General features: G+C 44.0%; 1 protein-coding gene across 30 annotated transcripts; it reads left to right on the top strand.

Annotated features, from left to right (window-relative positions):
* Nucleotides 1-957: 957 nt before the first annotated feature.
* LOC100276845 (uncharacterized) lies at nucleotides 958-12,875 on the top strand. 30 transcript variants are annotated; one of them, XR_004850102.1, is made up of 8 exons: nucleotides 1,040-1,278; nucleotides 1,986-2,118; nucleotides 4,883-5,085; nucleotides 5,579-5,784; nucleotides 5,889-10,558; nucleotides 10,653-10,918; nucleotides 11,309-11,512; nucleotides 11,592-12,093. XR_004850102.1 is itself a non-coding variant. In XM_035959900.1 (6 exons), exons 3-6 carry the CDS (start codon nucleotides 5,063-5,065, stop codon nucleotides 11,654-11,656), a joined length of 456 nt encoding a protein of 151 aa, XP_035815793.1. In that variant the 5' UTR covers nucleotides 1,047-1,278; nucleotides 1,986-2,118; nucleotides 4,883-5,062; the 3' UTR covers nucleotides 11,657-12,093. The 30 variants fall into 30 exon arrangements, 6 of the variants coding, with proteins under 6 accessions (XP_020395406.1, XP_020395407.1, XP_020395408.1 ...); XR_004850104.1 differs by lacking the exons at nucleotides 1,986-2,118; nucleotides 5,579-5,784; nucleotides 5,889-10,558 and having other exon boundaries at nucleotides 1,046-1,278; nucleotides 10,755-10,918; nucleotides 11,592-11,659; nucleotides 11,871-12,093; XM_035959900.1 differs by lacking the exons at nucleotides 5,579-5,784; nucleotides 5,889-10,558 and having other exon boundaries at nucleotides 1,047-1,278; nucleotides 10,755-10,918.
* Nucleotides 12,876-14,060: the final 1,185 nt, after the last annotated feature.

Raw genomic sequence — 14,060 nt, 5'->3', positions numbered from 1 at the left:
AACGAACACGCTCTAAATCGTCTCAATAACATCAGAACTAAATCGTCTCAATAACATCAGAAAAATGGTTGGTAGAGAGAAAAAAAAGGATCCATGATATGTATTTCGTAATTCCTGGCTCAAGTATATCATTGATTAGGAATAGAGGGATATGTGTTTGTACGACTCCTTTACAACATCACACACACAAAAGCAAAGATTGGTAGCCGTTAATAAATTATTTTCCTTTATTCTCCTGTGTTTCCCACACTACAAATTTAGGATGAAAATGATATAAAGTGTTATAATAACCGAACAAACCACCCCTGAACTGCTAAGGCCCCGTTTGTTTCCCTTCATTTTGAGGAATAGGAATCTAACTAATCAGTAGTCTATTTTTTAGAATGTGATATTCACAACTTTCCAAAGATTATATATAAGCCCATCTTAAATTCATGAGGTGAGATATAGAAATTGATTTTATAGATTTATATACTATTTTTCTAATGTACAACTTATAGCACACTTTTCTATTTGCTTCTCTATAGAATAAGTGTTGTATATAACTATCTCTCATATGATTTATGATAATATACAAATATACTACATATATAAATATATTAATTTAATTAGTTTGTGTCTACATTTTGTCATGCATTTTTTTAGACCACACAAGGAGGTTTTTGCCCTAGAATTTTTCTAAACCAAGTTCAGATATGGGCTGAAAATTCATGAGTGCGCTGGAAAATTCATGGTCGACGACGCCTTTTGGGACGGAGGAGGATGACGGTGAATTCGTTTTTTTCTTTTATTTTTCTTTTAGAAGATGAGAAAAAGGGCTGACTATATATTTTTTCTTGCTGACCAAGGCGGGCCAGGCCAAGGCGGGGAGCCGGGGACCATTCACTGGGGCGCGCTGCACGCCTGCACCTACTGGGCACTGGCTACTGCTGCACCTGCACTGCACAGCACATGCCTGTCGTTGGCCTGTGGGCCCCCGTCCGTGCACAAACAGTCAATGCGCTTCCCGTTACTTTTCACTTTCCCCTAGTTGCAGTACCCTAGTAGACGCCTACCCGTGCGTGTCCCGCCTGTCCGGTGTCGCGTGCCGAGGCTGTGAGGCCGTCGCGTCTCGCGTCACTGGCTCCCCGCTCCTCGCAGCACCAAAAACGCGGCAGGCCGAGAAATGTTCCCGACCGCGAGGACCATGACACCGAGCAGGAGACGGAGGAAGGGGAGCGGGAGGCGGTGGCGGTTACCCGCGCCTGCACCTGGCTTCAAGCCTCCGATCCGCCCAAGGTCAGTTGCGGTGCGGCATCCTGCCTTCCATTTCGGCCATTACTCTCAGCTTCGCTCGAGCTCCTATCCTCGCCCTGCAATCGCGGCGGATCCGGCGTTCCCCACTCCGTGTGGGTCTAGGTCCGGTGCGCGCGCCGCTGCCTAGATGCTAGCTTTTGCACGGCGGGTCGCTGGGCTCCGACTTCTCGTCTCCTGCTGTTTCCGACGCCATTGTGACCCCCCTGGATTGGATGGAGGCTGCAAATCCCCCGCCTCCGACGATCCGACCGGTGGCACCCTGTTATTACCTGATTCATCAGTCATTCGATTCGGATGCTGCATGCATGATGCTGGTGTTTCGATTGGAGTATAAGCCTGTGCATTTGATAATTGATTTTGTTATTGGTCTATCAGCCAAGGTTGCACGTCTGTTTTTTTGGTCGAATCCCACGACTACTTTTTTACTGCTAGTGGAGATTCTTTTTTACTTCACATGAGGCGTAGGGTAGACGAGTCCAAATGAGTTGTTGAGCAGGTACTACTTGGGTCTTGGGAATTCCATATGCTAGGGGTAGGACGAGTCAACATCGGGAGTTGCTTTCAGCTACTGTTCCTAGCTCGGTTTTTTCTGGGGACGGAAAATAATGCTAAATAAAAAAATAATCTGAAAAACGACACATCTCCCCCTAGATATTTTGAACTGTTAATCTGGCACTTTGTTCTCGCAGGCATCATAAATGATGAATATGGGGGCACATTGTATGATGGATTCCTTGGAGTGCTAAATGCTACTCCGGGGTTGTCCCAAATCATTTATAGCTTGGCAGGAGTAGCAACAGGCATCTATTCTTCACTGTCAGGGTAAATTACCTTCGGCAGTCTCCACTTTATATACCACATGCTTCTTCAAGCACAGTGAGCATTTCCTAATTCCTATTATACCGCTTAACAATAATCTCGAAGGAGAAGTGCAATTTCTTTGTCTTCCTTCGTACCAGACAACCCTTCATATAGTTATATGTAATTGAATGTCGTCAAGTTTTGTATAAGCTGGAAGTTTATTTTTCTGTTTTCTCATAGTTTGGGAAGAAAGAGATGCCTGCTTGTCAATGGTAGTGAATCATGCCCGATTTAGGTCAATTTATGGTTGGATTTATCTCACCTACAAATATGCTTTCTATCCTTACACTATTAGTTAGCTTTGTTACTCTTGTGGCCCGAACCTGTCAGTTTAAGTATTTCAATATTTTTGCCTAAGCCTATAGTGTGATGATGAGAAGTACTACAACAATAAGCTGGAGCTTGAATGGTCCAGTGTGAAAGTAAGTTTTCAACTGAAATCCTTGAAATACATTAGACTTGTGATCTTTTTACAAGCTTAATGTAAAACGCATTAAGAAAACTGTATATGCTTAGCAGAAAGTGATTGATTGGTGTAGAAGTTCTTTTCAGTTGACGTTAAAGCTTAATGGAGATCACCGCTCAGGATGCTAAATGAAGTAGAAAATAGTGCCCAGAAATAAGTAGTAGGAAAAAAAACTATTCTGTTTTAGGATAAACTTCTGAGTGGTAGCAATATATTTTATTTTCGGAGTTTGGATTTATTCCAACACAGTGAGTAGTCTGGGTTAACTGTGGCTTCAGAGCTGTGTTTGCTATCACTTTTCTGACTGTGATAGTGTGATATGATCTTTTTGAGTAAAAGTTTGATTTTATCAACTTTCTGATTCCGACTTCCACCACGGTTGATTAGTAGATCATACACAGACATTTCGTGCTATCTGTAAAATCTGATCTGGAACTTCTTTGCCTATTGAAATTTTGTAGTTCTTCTTCATTGAAGAACCGAGAAAGTTATATCATTGTATATATGCATTCACACTACTATATGAGTATATTTTTGTTGTGCCTTTTGCTACAACTTTGCTGTGGTTTTCGATTTTCATCTCTACCGCAACTTTGCTTGGGACTCAAATGTTATATTGTGTTGCTATGACGCCAGATCTGTAAATGTTACCTATAATAATAAATCTTACATATACCTAGAGGTGGTAATGGATCATGATCTAAATGCTTCTTCACAAAATGGTAAGGTTCTAAATAATTTTTAGTTTAAAAATGAATAGAAATAGAGTTTGATCCTAATCTGATCCGATACTTAAATCTTATAGTGTAAAATTTAGAGCCCATTATCACCCCTACATATACCATGTACAACTCCATTGTTTTTCTCGAATGACACATTCATAGTTTTAGGTGTTTTGATAGGCAAATAGCCCTCAAATAAATAACCAGAAACTCGCACACACAAGACAAACACAGTGGGTTTGGTGACTGGACTGACTTAGCCTTTTCTGATTCTCTCTCTCTCTCTCTCTCTCTTTCTCTAGGCAGCTGTGAGCTACATTTTAAGATTTGATAGCCTTCTAATTAATGCAGAATATTACACGCTTAATCAGCCTATTACTGCTAATCTGCTATTCCTTCATGCTAAAATTAAGCTAAAGATAAGTCTATGAACCTAGACACTAGTGTGCACCTAGACACACAATTACTCTCGACATGTTTAACTATGGTTGCATGGAATGGATTGACTAATAGTCATTAGTCAATGGTTTTAATGGCTCATGTAGTGATTGTGGCTAATTCAATGGGTGTAAATCATAATTGGTTTATGAGGAGAGATTTTTTTAAAATTTTAGCGTATATATGTAATACTGATAAAATTAATGATCTAGCAGACCTACCATGGGTGTTAGGACAAGTTTTTTAGATTTTGACACTGGCAGCAATCCTCCATCTCTGACCAAATTTAATTATTTCTTTTGCTCCATATATATACATAATGCTTTAGTTTTTTTTTATCGTGATTGGACTTTATTAGTTGCATGCTTATTTCTCTGACATCACCTCCAACAAGAAATCAATAGTGACAATGTTGTCTTGAGGATGCAAAACATGTAAAGACCAAAACTGGCTGCCAAAATGACATCCATTTCAAATGGGGAGTAGTAATTACTTAGCTATTGTTTGTTTCCTAAGATCTGCATTTAAATTGGTGAACATATTGTTTATCTTAATACTTGCCACACATTGTTTTGATCTTATTTTCTCACATAGTCACATACATATAAACAGCCATAACTCATAATAGCTCTAGAATTCCTGCAAGACTGATCTTCAGTGTTCATGACAACTTTATGGCTTATGTTCTGATGTAGTTCGTTACAAATAGAAAGAATCACACTTCAGAATGCCACAAATTTTCTGATAGCCATGAATATTGCGTGTCTGATATTGTTTTTGTACATGAAGGGAGCATGCTTCTTTAAGTACATGGTATGGTACTCCCTCCGTTCTAAATTCAAAGTCACTTTGACTTTTTTGGTACATAGATTTTGCTATGTTATGTCTAGATACATAGCAAAATTTATGTACCAAAAAAAAGAGTCAAAGTGACTTATAATTTGGAACAAAGGGAGTAGCCTAGAACGACCTTGCTTTTCCTTTCCTGCTTCTCATATCACAAATCAAATGGATCATACAAAATTTTGGCTGGCCATTTAATCGAGCTTTGGTTGCAAAGATTATTTCATATTTTGAAGACATTGCTGCCGATTTTCAGAATTCAGTGGAATGGAAGATATGACATATGCCAGAACCGAGAAAATGTTTGGAAAGTGAGAAGGTGCTTTGTATTGGGTGTTAAAGGACTACTATGTCTGCTATTAAACATGTAGAAGAACACATTTCAGCATAATCTAGTCTACATAAGAATGTTGACAGCAAGCTGAAAAAAGTTCCCATGAAACTGGTATCTGTCAAGAGGTAACTCAGAGCATGTACCATAAGCATTTTCTTTGATCTATAGTTTGTTGGATTCGTTCTAATGAGGTCCTTCATTAGGATCTTGAGGTGAACTGACTGTACTGTACCCATTAGCCGGCAATTACCTAACGTTTGGTAAGCATGTAGTCCCCACCAGAAAGTAAATAGAAGTGGGTGTAGCCAATACAACATCTGGTACATGTCCTAAAATATGAAAAATTTCAGGTAATTTTAAAGTGTGATGGGCTGTTGCATACTTGTATGTAGTTTGATTTGATGATAGCTTCCAAAATTTTTTCATAAGATCTTTTCATCGTCACTAATACTGTCCAGTGTCTAAAGAACACATAATTTTTTCATCATATAAATAAAAAGAGGCATTCACTGGCCTTTGCCTCAGCCCTGGACTCCTGGCATTCACTTGTAGGTAGCAACCGTGTGACAATTCTATGTGTGAAGTAATTGGATGGACACTGAACTGTTCTTATGCCAGTCAGGATCACTGAGGCCCAGAATAAAGGCTTCCTTTGTTCATTCCAATCCTTAACTGGCAGTCACTTGCACTATTGAGAATGAGAATAGATCGTCTCTGAGACTTGGAACTCTATATAGGAGTCAGAGGCAAGAGTCTAGTTACCCATTTCGATGTATCATCATCACTGTAGTTGAGTATTTACATGGCGCGGCGTGACGAGGAAGGTTTGTTGAACCACACACATTATTATTATTTCTGACGACTTCCTCTTGATTCTCCAGAAGCAATGAAGCATTGTTTAAGCTATAAACCTGTGTTGTCATTTCAGATATCTGTTCCGCCAACATCAGCTTGGTCGTCTTTGAGCTCATCAATCAAGCACGCGTTGCATTCAAGCATCATGTCAATCCCCCCCCCCCCCCCCCCCCCCCCCCCCCCCCCCCCCGAAACAGCATGAAGACGATCTGAAGTCGCATGCTATTATTCCTCAAGACAAGAAGAATATTTTGCTTTCGCAGCAGTTTGAGGTTCTGCCTCAAGTTGTGCAAGGCATGCATGCTGTCAGAGTTGTGTGTGTCTGGGCGAGAGCGGGACTAGCGAGAGCAGCTGCAACCTGCAAGGACTTGGCAGCAGGCCCATTGCGACCATACTATCCATATTCAGTGAGCCATAACTTGCCCTCCACCTCCACCATCAAAGTGCCGATGCCGATGCCGATGCCCACAGAGGCACAACAGCACTGTGGTTCACGATAAAGCATGCTCGCACCCTTCCTTTCCTCTCTTTGCCAGTTGCCACCCAGACGACACCCCCGCACCGCACCCCTTCCCTTTGCCATAGCTCCTGCATGTGATGATGTTGATAGCGGAGAAGATGACGGTGGCATTGGCCGTTGCGGACTGGCGGGGGAGGTTGCTGTGGAGACGAGTGCCTGCAGCCCAATGCCATGCTTGGCCGGTTTGGCCCATGCTCTTGCGCACTGGTCTGCAATCTGCATAGAGCCATATATATACATGTCCAAATGGGCGTGCCGGGCTAACCCGGCCCGGGCACGATTAGGCCCGGCACGAATAGTGCCCGGGCTGGCCCGGCACGCAGACAGTAACGAGCTGTGCCGTGCCCGCCACGGGCCGGACTTAGAGCCCAAGCACGGCACGGGGACCCTCTAAACGTGCCGTGCCGGGCTTCCAGCCCGGTGGGCTTAAACGTGCCGTGCCGCCCATTAGCCCAGATACCAGTAAAAATCAATTACACAAATTCACAATTACACACATAATCTGCCAGCAATTACAAGATCACAAATTCACAATTACACACATAATCTGCCAGCAATTACAAGATCACAAATTCACAATTACACATTCACAATTCACAAGGCAAGATAAAAATTCAAGGAAAGACAACAACTTATCAGCAATGTACCAATGGTTATCAGTTAACAAAGGAGAACCATCTTATATGGAACAATATGCTTAAGCATCAAGTAAGTAGAATTCCATCTAACATCCATGTCAACACCAAATTTACGAGGGCGAAAACCCTGACTCAAACAAACCATTTTGTATGCAGCAATACGTTGATTAGAAGCATTTAAGAAAGTAATGGCAGTTCTAAAATCATTAAGATAAGGCTTCAAGCGCTTCAAACCAGATTTAACAATAAGATTAATAATGTGGCAAGCACATCTTTGATGCAAAAATATAGAGCTCAAACCATCACCATCATCTAAGTCAAGTATATCATTGCAGGCAAAGTCAAGGTAACCAGTAAACATAGGTTGAAGAAGAGACATAGCAGTTTTGTTTGAAGAAGCATTGTCCAAGGTAATTGCAAAAATTTTATTTACTATTCCATAATCATCTACTACCATAGAAATATGCTCAGCAATATTAGAACCAGTATGTGCAGACTCAATAGGCCTAAGACCCAGTAGTCGTTTTTCCAAACCCCAATTAGAATTCACATAATGGGCAACAACGCTAATATAATCTTCTTTGGCTTTACCAGACCAAATATCAGAAGTTAGTGCCACAGATGAAACTGAAGACTTCAAAGTTTCAATTAGTCCCTCCATTCGACCATTGTAATGTTTAATTAAATCTCTAGCAATTGTTTGCCTAGACGACTTAACAAATCTGGGGTTATGCGCACGGGTAATATACTCATGGAAAGCATCAGACTCAGCAAAACATAAAGGCAGATCCTCTCTAGCTATCAATCGACACATTTCAGTTCGTGCAACCAATGTAGAATACTCCCAACGTTGGACAGACCCATCAGGATTAAATTTAAGGACTGACTGAACTATGCCTGCTCGGTCATGTTCAATTTTAGCTTTACAATGTTCTTGGTGCCTAAGTAAGTGTCTTTCTTCAGATGAAGATTTAGCAGACAAGGTACATTTGCAGTGTTTGCAAATAGCAGAGATCCTTACCTTCTTACCTTTGTCGTCGAGCCCAGTTACTTCCTCGAAGTCAGCCCAAACCCTAGATGTCGCTAGCCTCTTCCTCGGCCGGTTGTCATTGGCAGTGCTACCACCAGTGGCAGTGGGGCTCGAGGAGGCAGTCACAGGCGCCGCATCAACATCTACGGGATCAACATTGCTGCCAGTGGCAGTGCCAATCCCAAACAAGGCCAACTCATCCAAACGCTCGTTGTGATCCTCAAGCTCACGCTCTGCCGCCTCGGCGTCCTGATCAAGATCCATGGAGATGGAGGGATACTTGACCGTCTCCTCAACGACGTCACCGGTTCCTCAACGACCTTCAAATCGTATAAATAAAATACAAAATATCAAAATCAAGAGCACAAAGGTAGTAGATCTAGGAAAATAGAACTTCACCTGAGTGGCCGGAGCACCGGAGTCGTCGACGAGGGGCAACCAGAGGGGCAGAGCTGATGTTGCTTGAGGTCAAGGAGGATTGGACGAGTGTAGGCAGAGCAGATTAGAACAAAGAAACGAGACGGAGAGCCGGAGAGGCACGCACAGTCGCACAGAATCAGGGAGGCACAAACCCTAAACCCTAAGCGAAGAAGCGAGACGGAGAAGGCGAGAGGAAACAAGAGATCTAAGAACAAATCAGAAGAGCAAGAGCACCGAAAAGTCACCGACGACCACCACTCACCAGTTTAGGTTTAGGGTTAGGAGAAGCCGAGAAGTAGTCGAACTTACAGACAGGGGGCAGGGGCTATGTCGGCTCACCGGAGCAAGAGGAACACGACAGTCGACGGCCGACGAGCGCAAAGCACGGATCCACGGAGCCACTCCACGAAGGAGATCCAGAGAGGGCGAGTCCGCGAGTGTGACGGAGACGGAGAGGGCGAGGGCGAGAGAGGAGACGAAAATGTGGAAGACTGGAATGTGTGCGCGTGCGGCGGACGGGGAGTCGGGGAGGGATATTTTGATGTGAGCCGGGCTTGGAACGGGCCGTAAGCTTAAACGGGCCGTGCTCGGGCTCCGCCCGACGTGCCCCGACTCAGGCCCAAGCACGGCCCGGGTGTCGTGCCGGGCCGGCCCGAGCCCGTCGCCTTCCGTGCCGTGCCGGGTACGGGTCGGGCCTAACCCGTGCCGTGCTTCGGGCTACCCGTAAGGCCCGACCCGTTTGGACATGTATAGCCATATACATTGCATTTCCTTGGGAGAGTTTTTTTTTTATGATGGGGGCATGGGGCAGGTGTGGGTCCCCCCTCTTTGCTGAGAGAGAGAAAAACTTCACTCAAAGAAAGACAACTCGACACGTCGTGACTCACTGGCTGTTGGCTACTTGGCTCAATCCAACTAGAGTACAACAGTACTATCTCCGTTCTAAAATTAAAGAACGAACACAATTCTAGGTCTGACCAAAGTCAACACATTTTTTTTTAAGTCTGACGAATTCTATAGGAATTACTTCCTCGGCCCTACCTATACTAGATGACGTTTTAGATTTAGGCGTGTGAAAAATTAACGAGGAGCGAAAAAATGATGTGCTCACTCTAGGTTTAAATTATATGTGGTTCTACGAATAACCATTTTGTTGTCTAGTTAGTTTTGAAACCTAAGCAGTCATACGCACCGATTTTGTCTTAAATGGTACTTCTACAAGAGTATAAATTTATTAAGAGTTCATTTGTATTTTTAACGAAAAAGCATTCATTTGTATTTTAACAAAAAAAACATGGGTCAAAGCTATACTTTAGAGACCTGTCGTTGGCCTAAACGGATTATAAGTTAGACTTGGAGTAAGTAAACTTTAAATCATTTGAGTTAGGGGATGTTTAAATGCACTGAAACTAATAGTTAGTTGCTAAAATTAGTTGAGACATCCAAATAGTCTTGCTAATAGTTTGTTTATTAGCTAATTTTAGCAAATTAGATAATAGTTAGCTGGCTAATTAATTTGTAACCAATTAAATATTAGCTCTAGTGCATTCAAACGCTTCCTTAATGTCATCTATAGTTGATTTTTTTGGGAGGGTGCGAGAAGAATCTGATGCCTGAAATGAAGTTTGTGTTGTTCAAACCAGGGGCAGACCCAGGCCCATGGCCGCCTGGGCCACGGCCCGGGGCGCAGGCCCATTTATTTTTTTAGAAGATACTCATACTGGGCCAGAACGCCGACTCGCCGAGCGCCGCGTCCGCGTCCCGTACTCCCGCAGTCCCGCGCCCCAGACCGCAGTCCGCCGCCACCGCGCGCTCAGACCCCAGTCCGCCGCCGCCGCGCGCCCAGACCCCAACCCGTCGCCGCGCCACCCAGACCCCAACCCGCCGCCGCGCCACCCAGACGCCAGTCCAGCCCGTCCGCCGAGCGCTCGCCCAGCGCGACAGCGCCCCAGCCCCCAGCCTAGACCGTCGAGCGTTGAGCCGGCGCCGCCCAATCCGCCGCGCGCGCCTGGCGACTGGGCGCCTCTCCGCCGCGCCCCAGCCCAGTCCGGCAGTCCCTGCAGCCTGCTCGCTCGGCTTCGCTAGTTCGCTTTCTCGGCTTCAGAGTTCAGACCCTGCAGAGTGCAGACTAGTAGGTATGTAGCTCCTCGTCGTCGCTGCTCGTGCCTTGTGCTTGTGCTTGTGCAGTTGTGCTAACCGTGCTTCCCACTGTTTGTGTGCAAGGAATAGCCCTCAGAGTGTAAGGCAGTAACAATCAAAATGAAGAAGAGACATAGAATATTGCAATCATTTTTTTCTCCAGCTCTCACACCCGTTGTGCCTAATGTGCAGCCAAGATCAAACATCAATTCTCAACCAACAAATTGATGAAATTAGACAACATGGATGGGAAGATCTCTTTGAGGATACTAAATCATTTTGTATTCAATATAATATCATTGTGCCAAACATGTTGGATACAACCACTGCTAGAGGTCGCTCAAGAGGTCGTGGAGGTCAGTTGATAACTTACTATCATCACTTGAAACATGAAATATTTAATGTGGTGCTTGACCAACTTATTGTGGAGTTGAACAACCGTTTTGGTGAAAGATCTACCAAATTATTGAGATGCATTGCCTGCCTTGATCCAAGAAATTCTTTTGCCAATTTTGATGGAGATAAGTTAATTGAGCTTGCTAAATTGTATGATGCAGACTTCTCTACATATGATTGCATAGTTTTGAAAGACCAACTTGAGATATTCATTATTGATATGAGAGCTGATCCAAATATTCTAAGTTGTAATGACCTAGGCGATCTTGTTGTGAGAATGGTTCAGAGTGACAGGCATGTTGTCTTTCTATTTGTATATCGTCTCATTGAGTTAGCTTTGATTTTACCAGTGGCAACAGCATCTGTGGAGAGAGCTTTCTTATCTATGAATATCATTAAAACTGAGTTGCGGAATAAGACAGGAGACAAATGGCTTAACCATCGTATGGTGTGTTATATTGAGAGGGATATATTTACAAGCATTGATGATGCAAAGATATTGGATTATTTTCAAGGCATGAGAACCCGCAGGGTGAATCTACCTCGTACTAGTGGTATGTATCAATTACTAATATTATTAAATTTATTTAACATTACCTTTCAAGTCACATTTTTAATATGATTTCCTTCAAGGTTCTGGAGCAAGAAGCACTGATGTTGATGTTGATATGATACATTTGGAAGGAGCTACATCATAACTTGTATGTCATCTTTTAACATATATGACAACGTTGTTTCGCCGTACAATTTTTTATATATTACTATTAAAGTTTATGGTCGCTTCGGCCCGGGTCTTGGCTAATTTCTGGGTCCGTCACTGGTTCAAACACTCCCTTAATATGAATTTAGTGCATTCAAACACTATAGAAGTAGTAAGCAAACCAACTAACCAAGCGAAGTTTGTGTTGGCAGACGGTCAACGGGTACATACATAAACCGATGGCGGGTGCTGCATGCATATCAGTTATTAGTCCAGTAGTCTGTCAGCCGCGCTGTTCCATGGTTCAAGTTTAGCCACCCACCCAACAACGCGTCTGATCTCTCTCTCTCTCTCTCTCTCTCTCTTGGATTGAAATTGGAGAAAAAAATAGTAATAAAGAAAAGCAGGGAAGAAAGGGACACCTCAGTTTGTACATTTCTTGAGATGATGCAAGCGGACGACTTGCCGGCGCATTTTTTTTTTTTTTTTTGCGCAGAGAGAGAAGGGAAACAGCAGCAAGCCAGCAAACACACGCGTCAACGAAGGAAAGGAAACCTCCACGGAGGATGGAAGAGCGGAACGGGAACCGTCATGGTCCGCGGCGCCCGTGCCCAGGATCCCCGCCGTGTTGCGGTCCGCCAAGACGATCGGAGAATGGATGGAGGGAGGAGAGGGAGCGTAGCAATGCGAGGGAGGGAGGGAGGATGGGCGCCGGCGGGCTGACCGACCAGTAGGTGACGGCGGAGAGGCTCCTCTGGACGAGCTAGCGGAGGCGACGGTGCGTGCTTCTCGTCCATGTCCGTCGCTCGGTGCATCGGCGACGAGGTCCGCCGTCCGCTCGGTGCCTTGTTGTGGCGTTGGCAGGCAGTCGCAACTCGCAACTGCAAGGAAGAGGGAACCACTGGAGCACGGAACCGACGGCGAAAACAGGCTGGAACCCGACCGACGGTGATGAAGTTTCTTTTGTTTTTTATTCTAATTTTTGAAATGTAGTTGTCTCTAGACCCCGAAAGTTTGGGTCGTGTTATTTAGGACCGGCACGACATACGAAATAAATAAGAGTCCAAAGTACGACACGACACGAAGAAAAAATAGGTGGCTCGACACGCCTGAATAGCCGTGGCCCCAAAATTAGGCTCGATGGGTGGGTGGCACGACACGGCACGAATTAGAAAACTAGCATTTAAATGGTTATTTCATGATATAATATTTTTTTATTATATCTTTATAAAAAGTTATAGAAAACATTGATTTCTCTTATATGATTTTTTTTAGTTATGAATATAGGATGTATTTTGTAGATATATATAAGTTTTTTTTGTCTGTGATGTGTTTGGTCCGTTACGACACGATCATCAGCTCTCCATGTTTCAGCCTGCGTTGGGCGTAGATTTTAGTATCTGGGCACGGAGCCCGAAATTATTCCGTGTGTGTCATGCTGGTCGAAAAAAATAGTCCAAAGTATGGTGGGACATTAGGCTGTCCGCACTGAGGTGCGCTAAACCGCACGCTACCAGATATAGAGTAGACTGAACTGCTGCAGCGAGCACCTCACGAGGTACTCTAAACATAGAGCAGCCACAAGAAATGCCATTCATAGCGTAGTACGGGAGTTCACGCTATCCACTGTACGGGAGTTCACGGGAGGTCACGTGTACGTCGGAGGGAATTAAAAAATGATATAATATATAATAGTTGATATATGGTTGAGATATGGAGTAAATATGACTGCGGAGTATTATGATATAGAGTAGAGAACCTTGCTGACAAGGACAGAATATTCTTTTTAGAGTAGAAATTTAGAGTTATATGAGTGCGGATAGTCCGAAGTATGGTGGGGCCAGCTGCTGAACTGACGCGACACGGTACGACCGAACTTTCAGCTATCTACCAGTTTTCGAGGACTTCACATGATGAAGTCTGAAATGTAGTTGTCTCCTAGTGTCCGCTGTGCGCTCGGTACCTTATATTGGCTGCCGGCCCAGCATACTATATAGTATATAAAGAAGAAGAAGAAAAAAAAAGATAAGTACGATACCAGCAACAAAACTCGAGGTTAAGTTCCAATCCGAGCAGTCCACTCTTGACTCGTTCCGTTCGCTGAGGAATGGATGAGTCAGACTTGGCATGCTGCCGTTGAGTTTTCCTGCTGGTAATTTTCAGCCCTTCTGATGATACTGAAAGCCCGAACCATCCCAATGCATCCGCTCGATCAGTTCGGCGCCGGCGCGTGCTTCCCCGGTGACCGTGAGACCGACGGAGACGGACAGCCGCCGCCGTGTTCACGACTTCACGTGCGGAATTGACTCCCTCTTTTTTTTTTGTGCTCACCAAGGCCTTTGGACCTAGTCCTTTATGCATGAGCCAGGTCAAACAGTCTGTGTGCTTCTTCTTGCTCGTTA

The sequence above is a fragment of the Zea mays genome, chromosome 6 (genome assembly GCF_902167145.1).
Source record: "Zea mays cultivar B73 chromosome 6, Zm-B73-REFERENCE-NAM-5.0, whole genome shotgun sequence".
Lineage (NCBI taxonomy): Eukaryota > Viridiplantae > Streptophyta > Magnoliopsida > Poales > Poaceae > Zea > Zea mays.
This window is presented reverse-complemented; position numbering and strand designations above follow the sequence as displayed.

What these genes read in the sequence shown, in the direction of transcription:
- LOC100276845 (XM_020539818.3), top strand. Translation starts at nt 1,166, where the DNA reads ATGTTCCCGACCGCGAGGACCATGACACCGAGCAGGAGACGGAGGAAG. An exon ending in TCGCTCAAGAGGTCGTGGAG is followed by an intron (nt 10,919 to 11,308) that starts GTCAGTTGATAA and finishes TGATTTTACCAG; the next exon opens with TGGCAACAGCATCTGTGGAG. An exon ending in GAATCTACCTCGTACTAGTG is followed by an intron (nt 11,513 to 11,591) that starts GTATGTATCAAT and finishes ATTTCCTTCAAG; the next exon opens with GTTCTGGAGCAAGAAGCACT.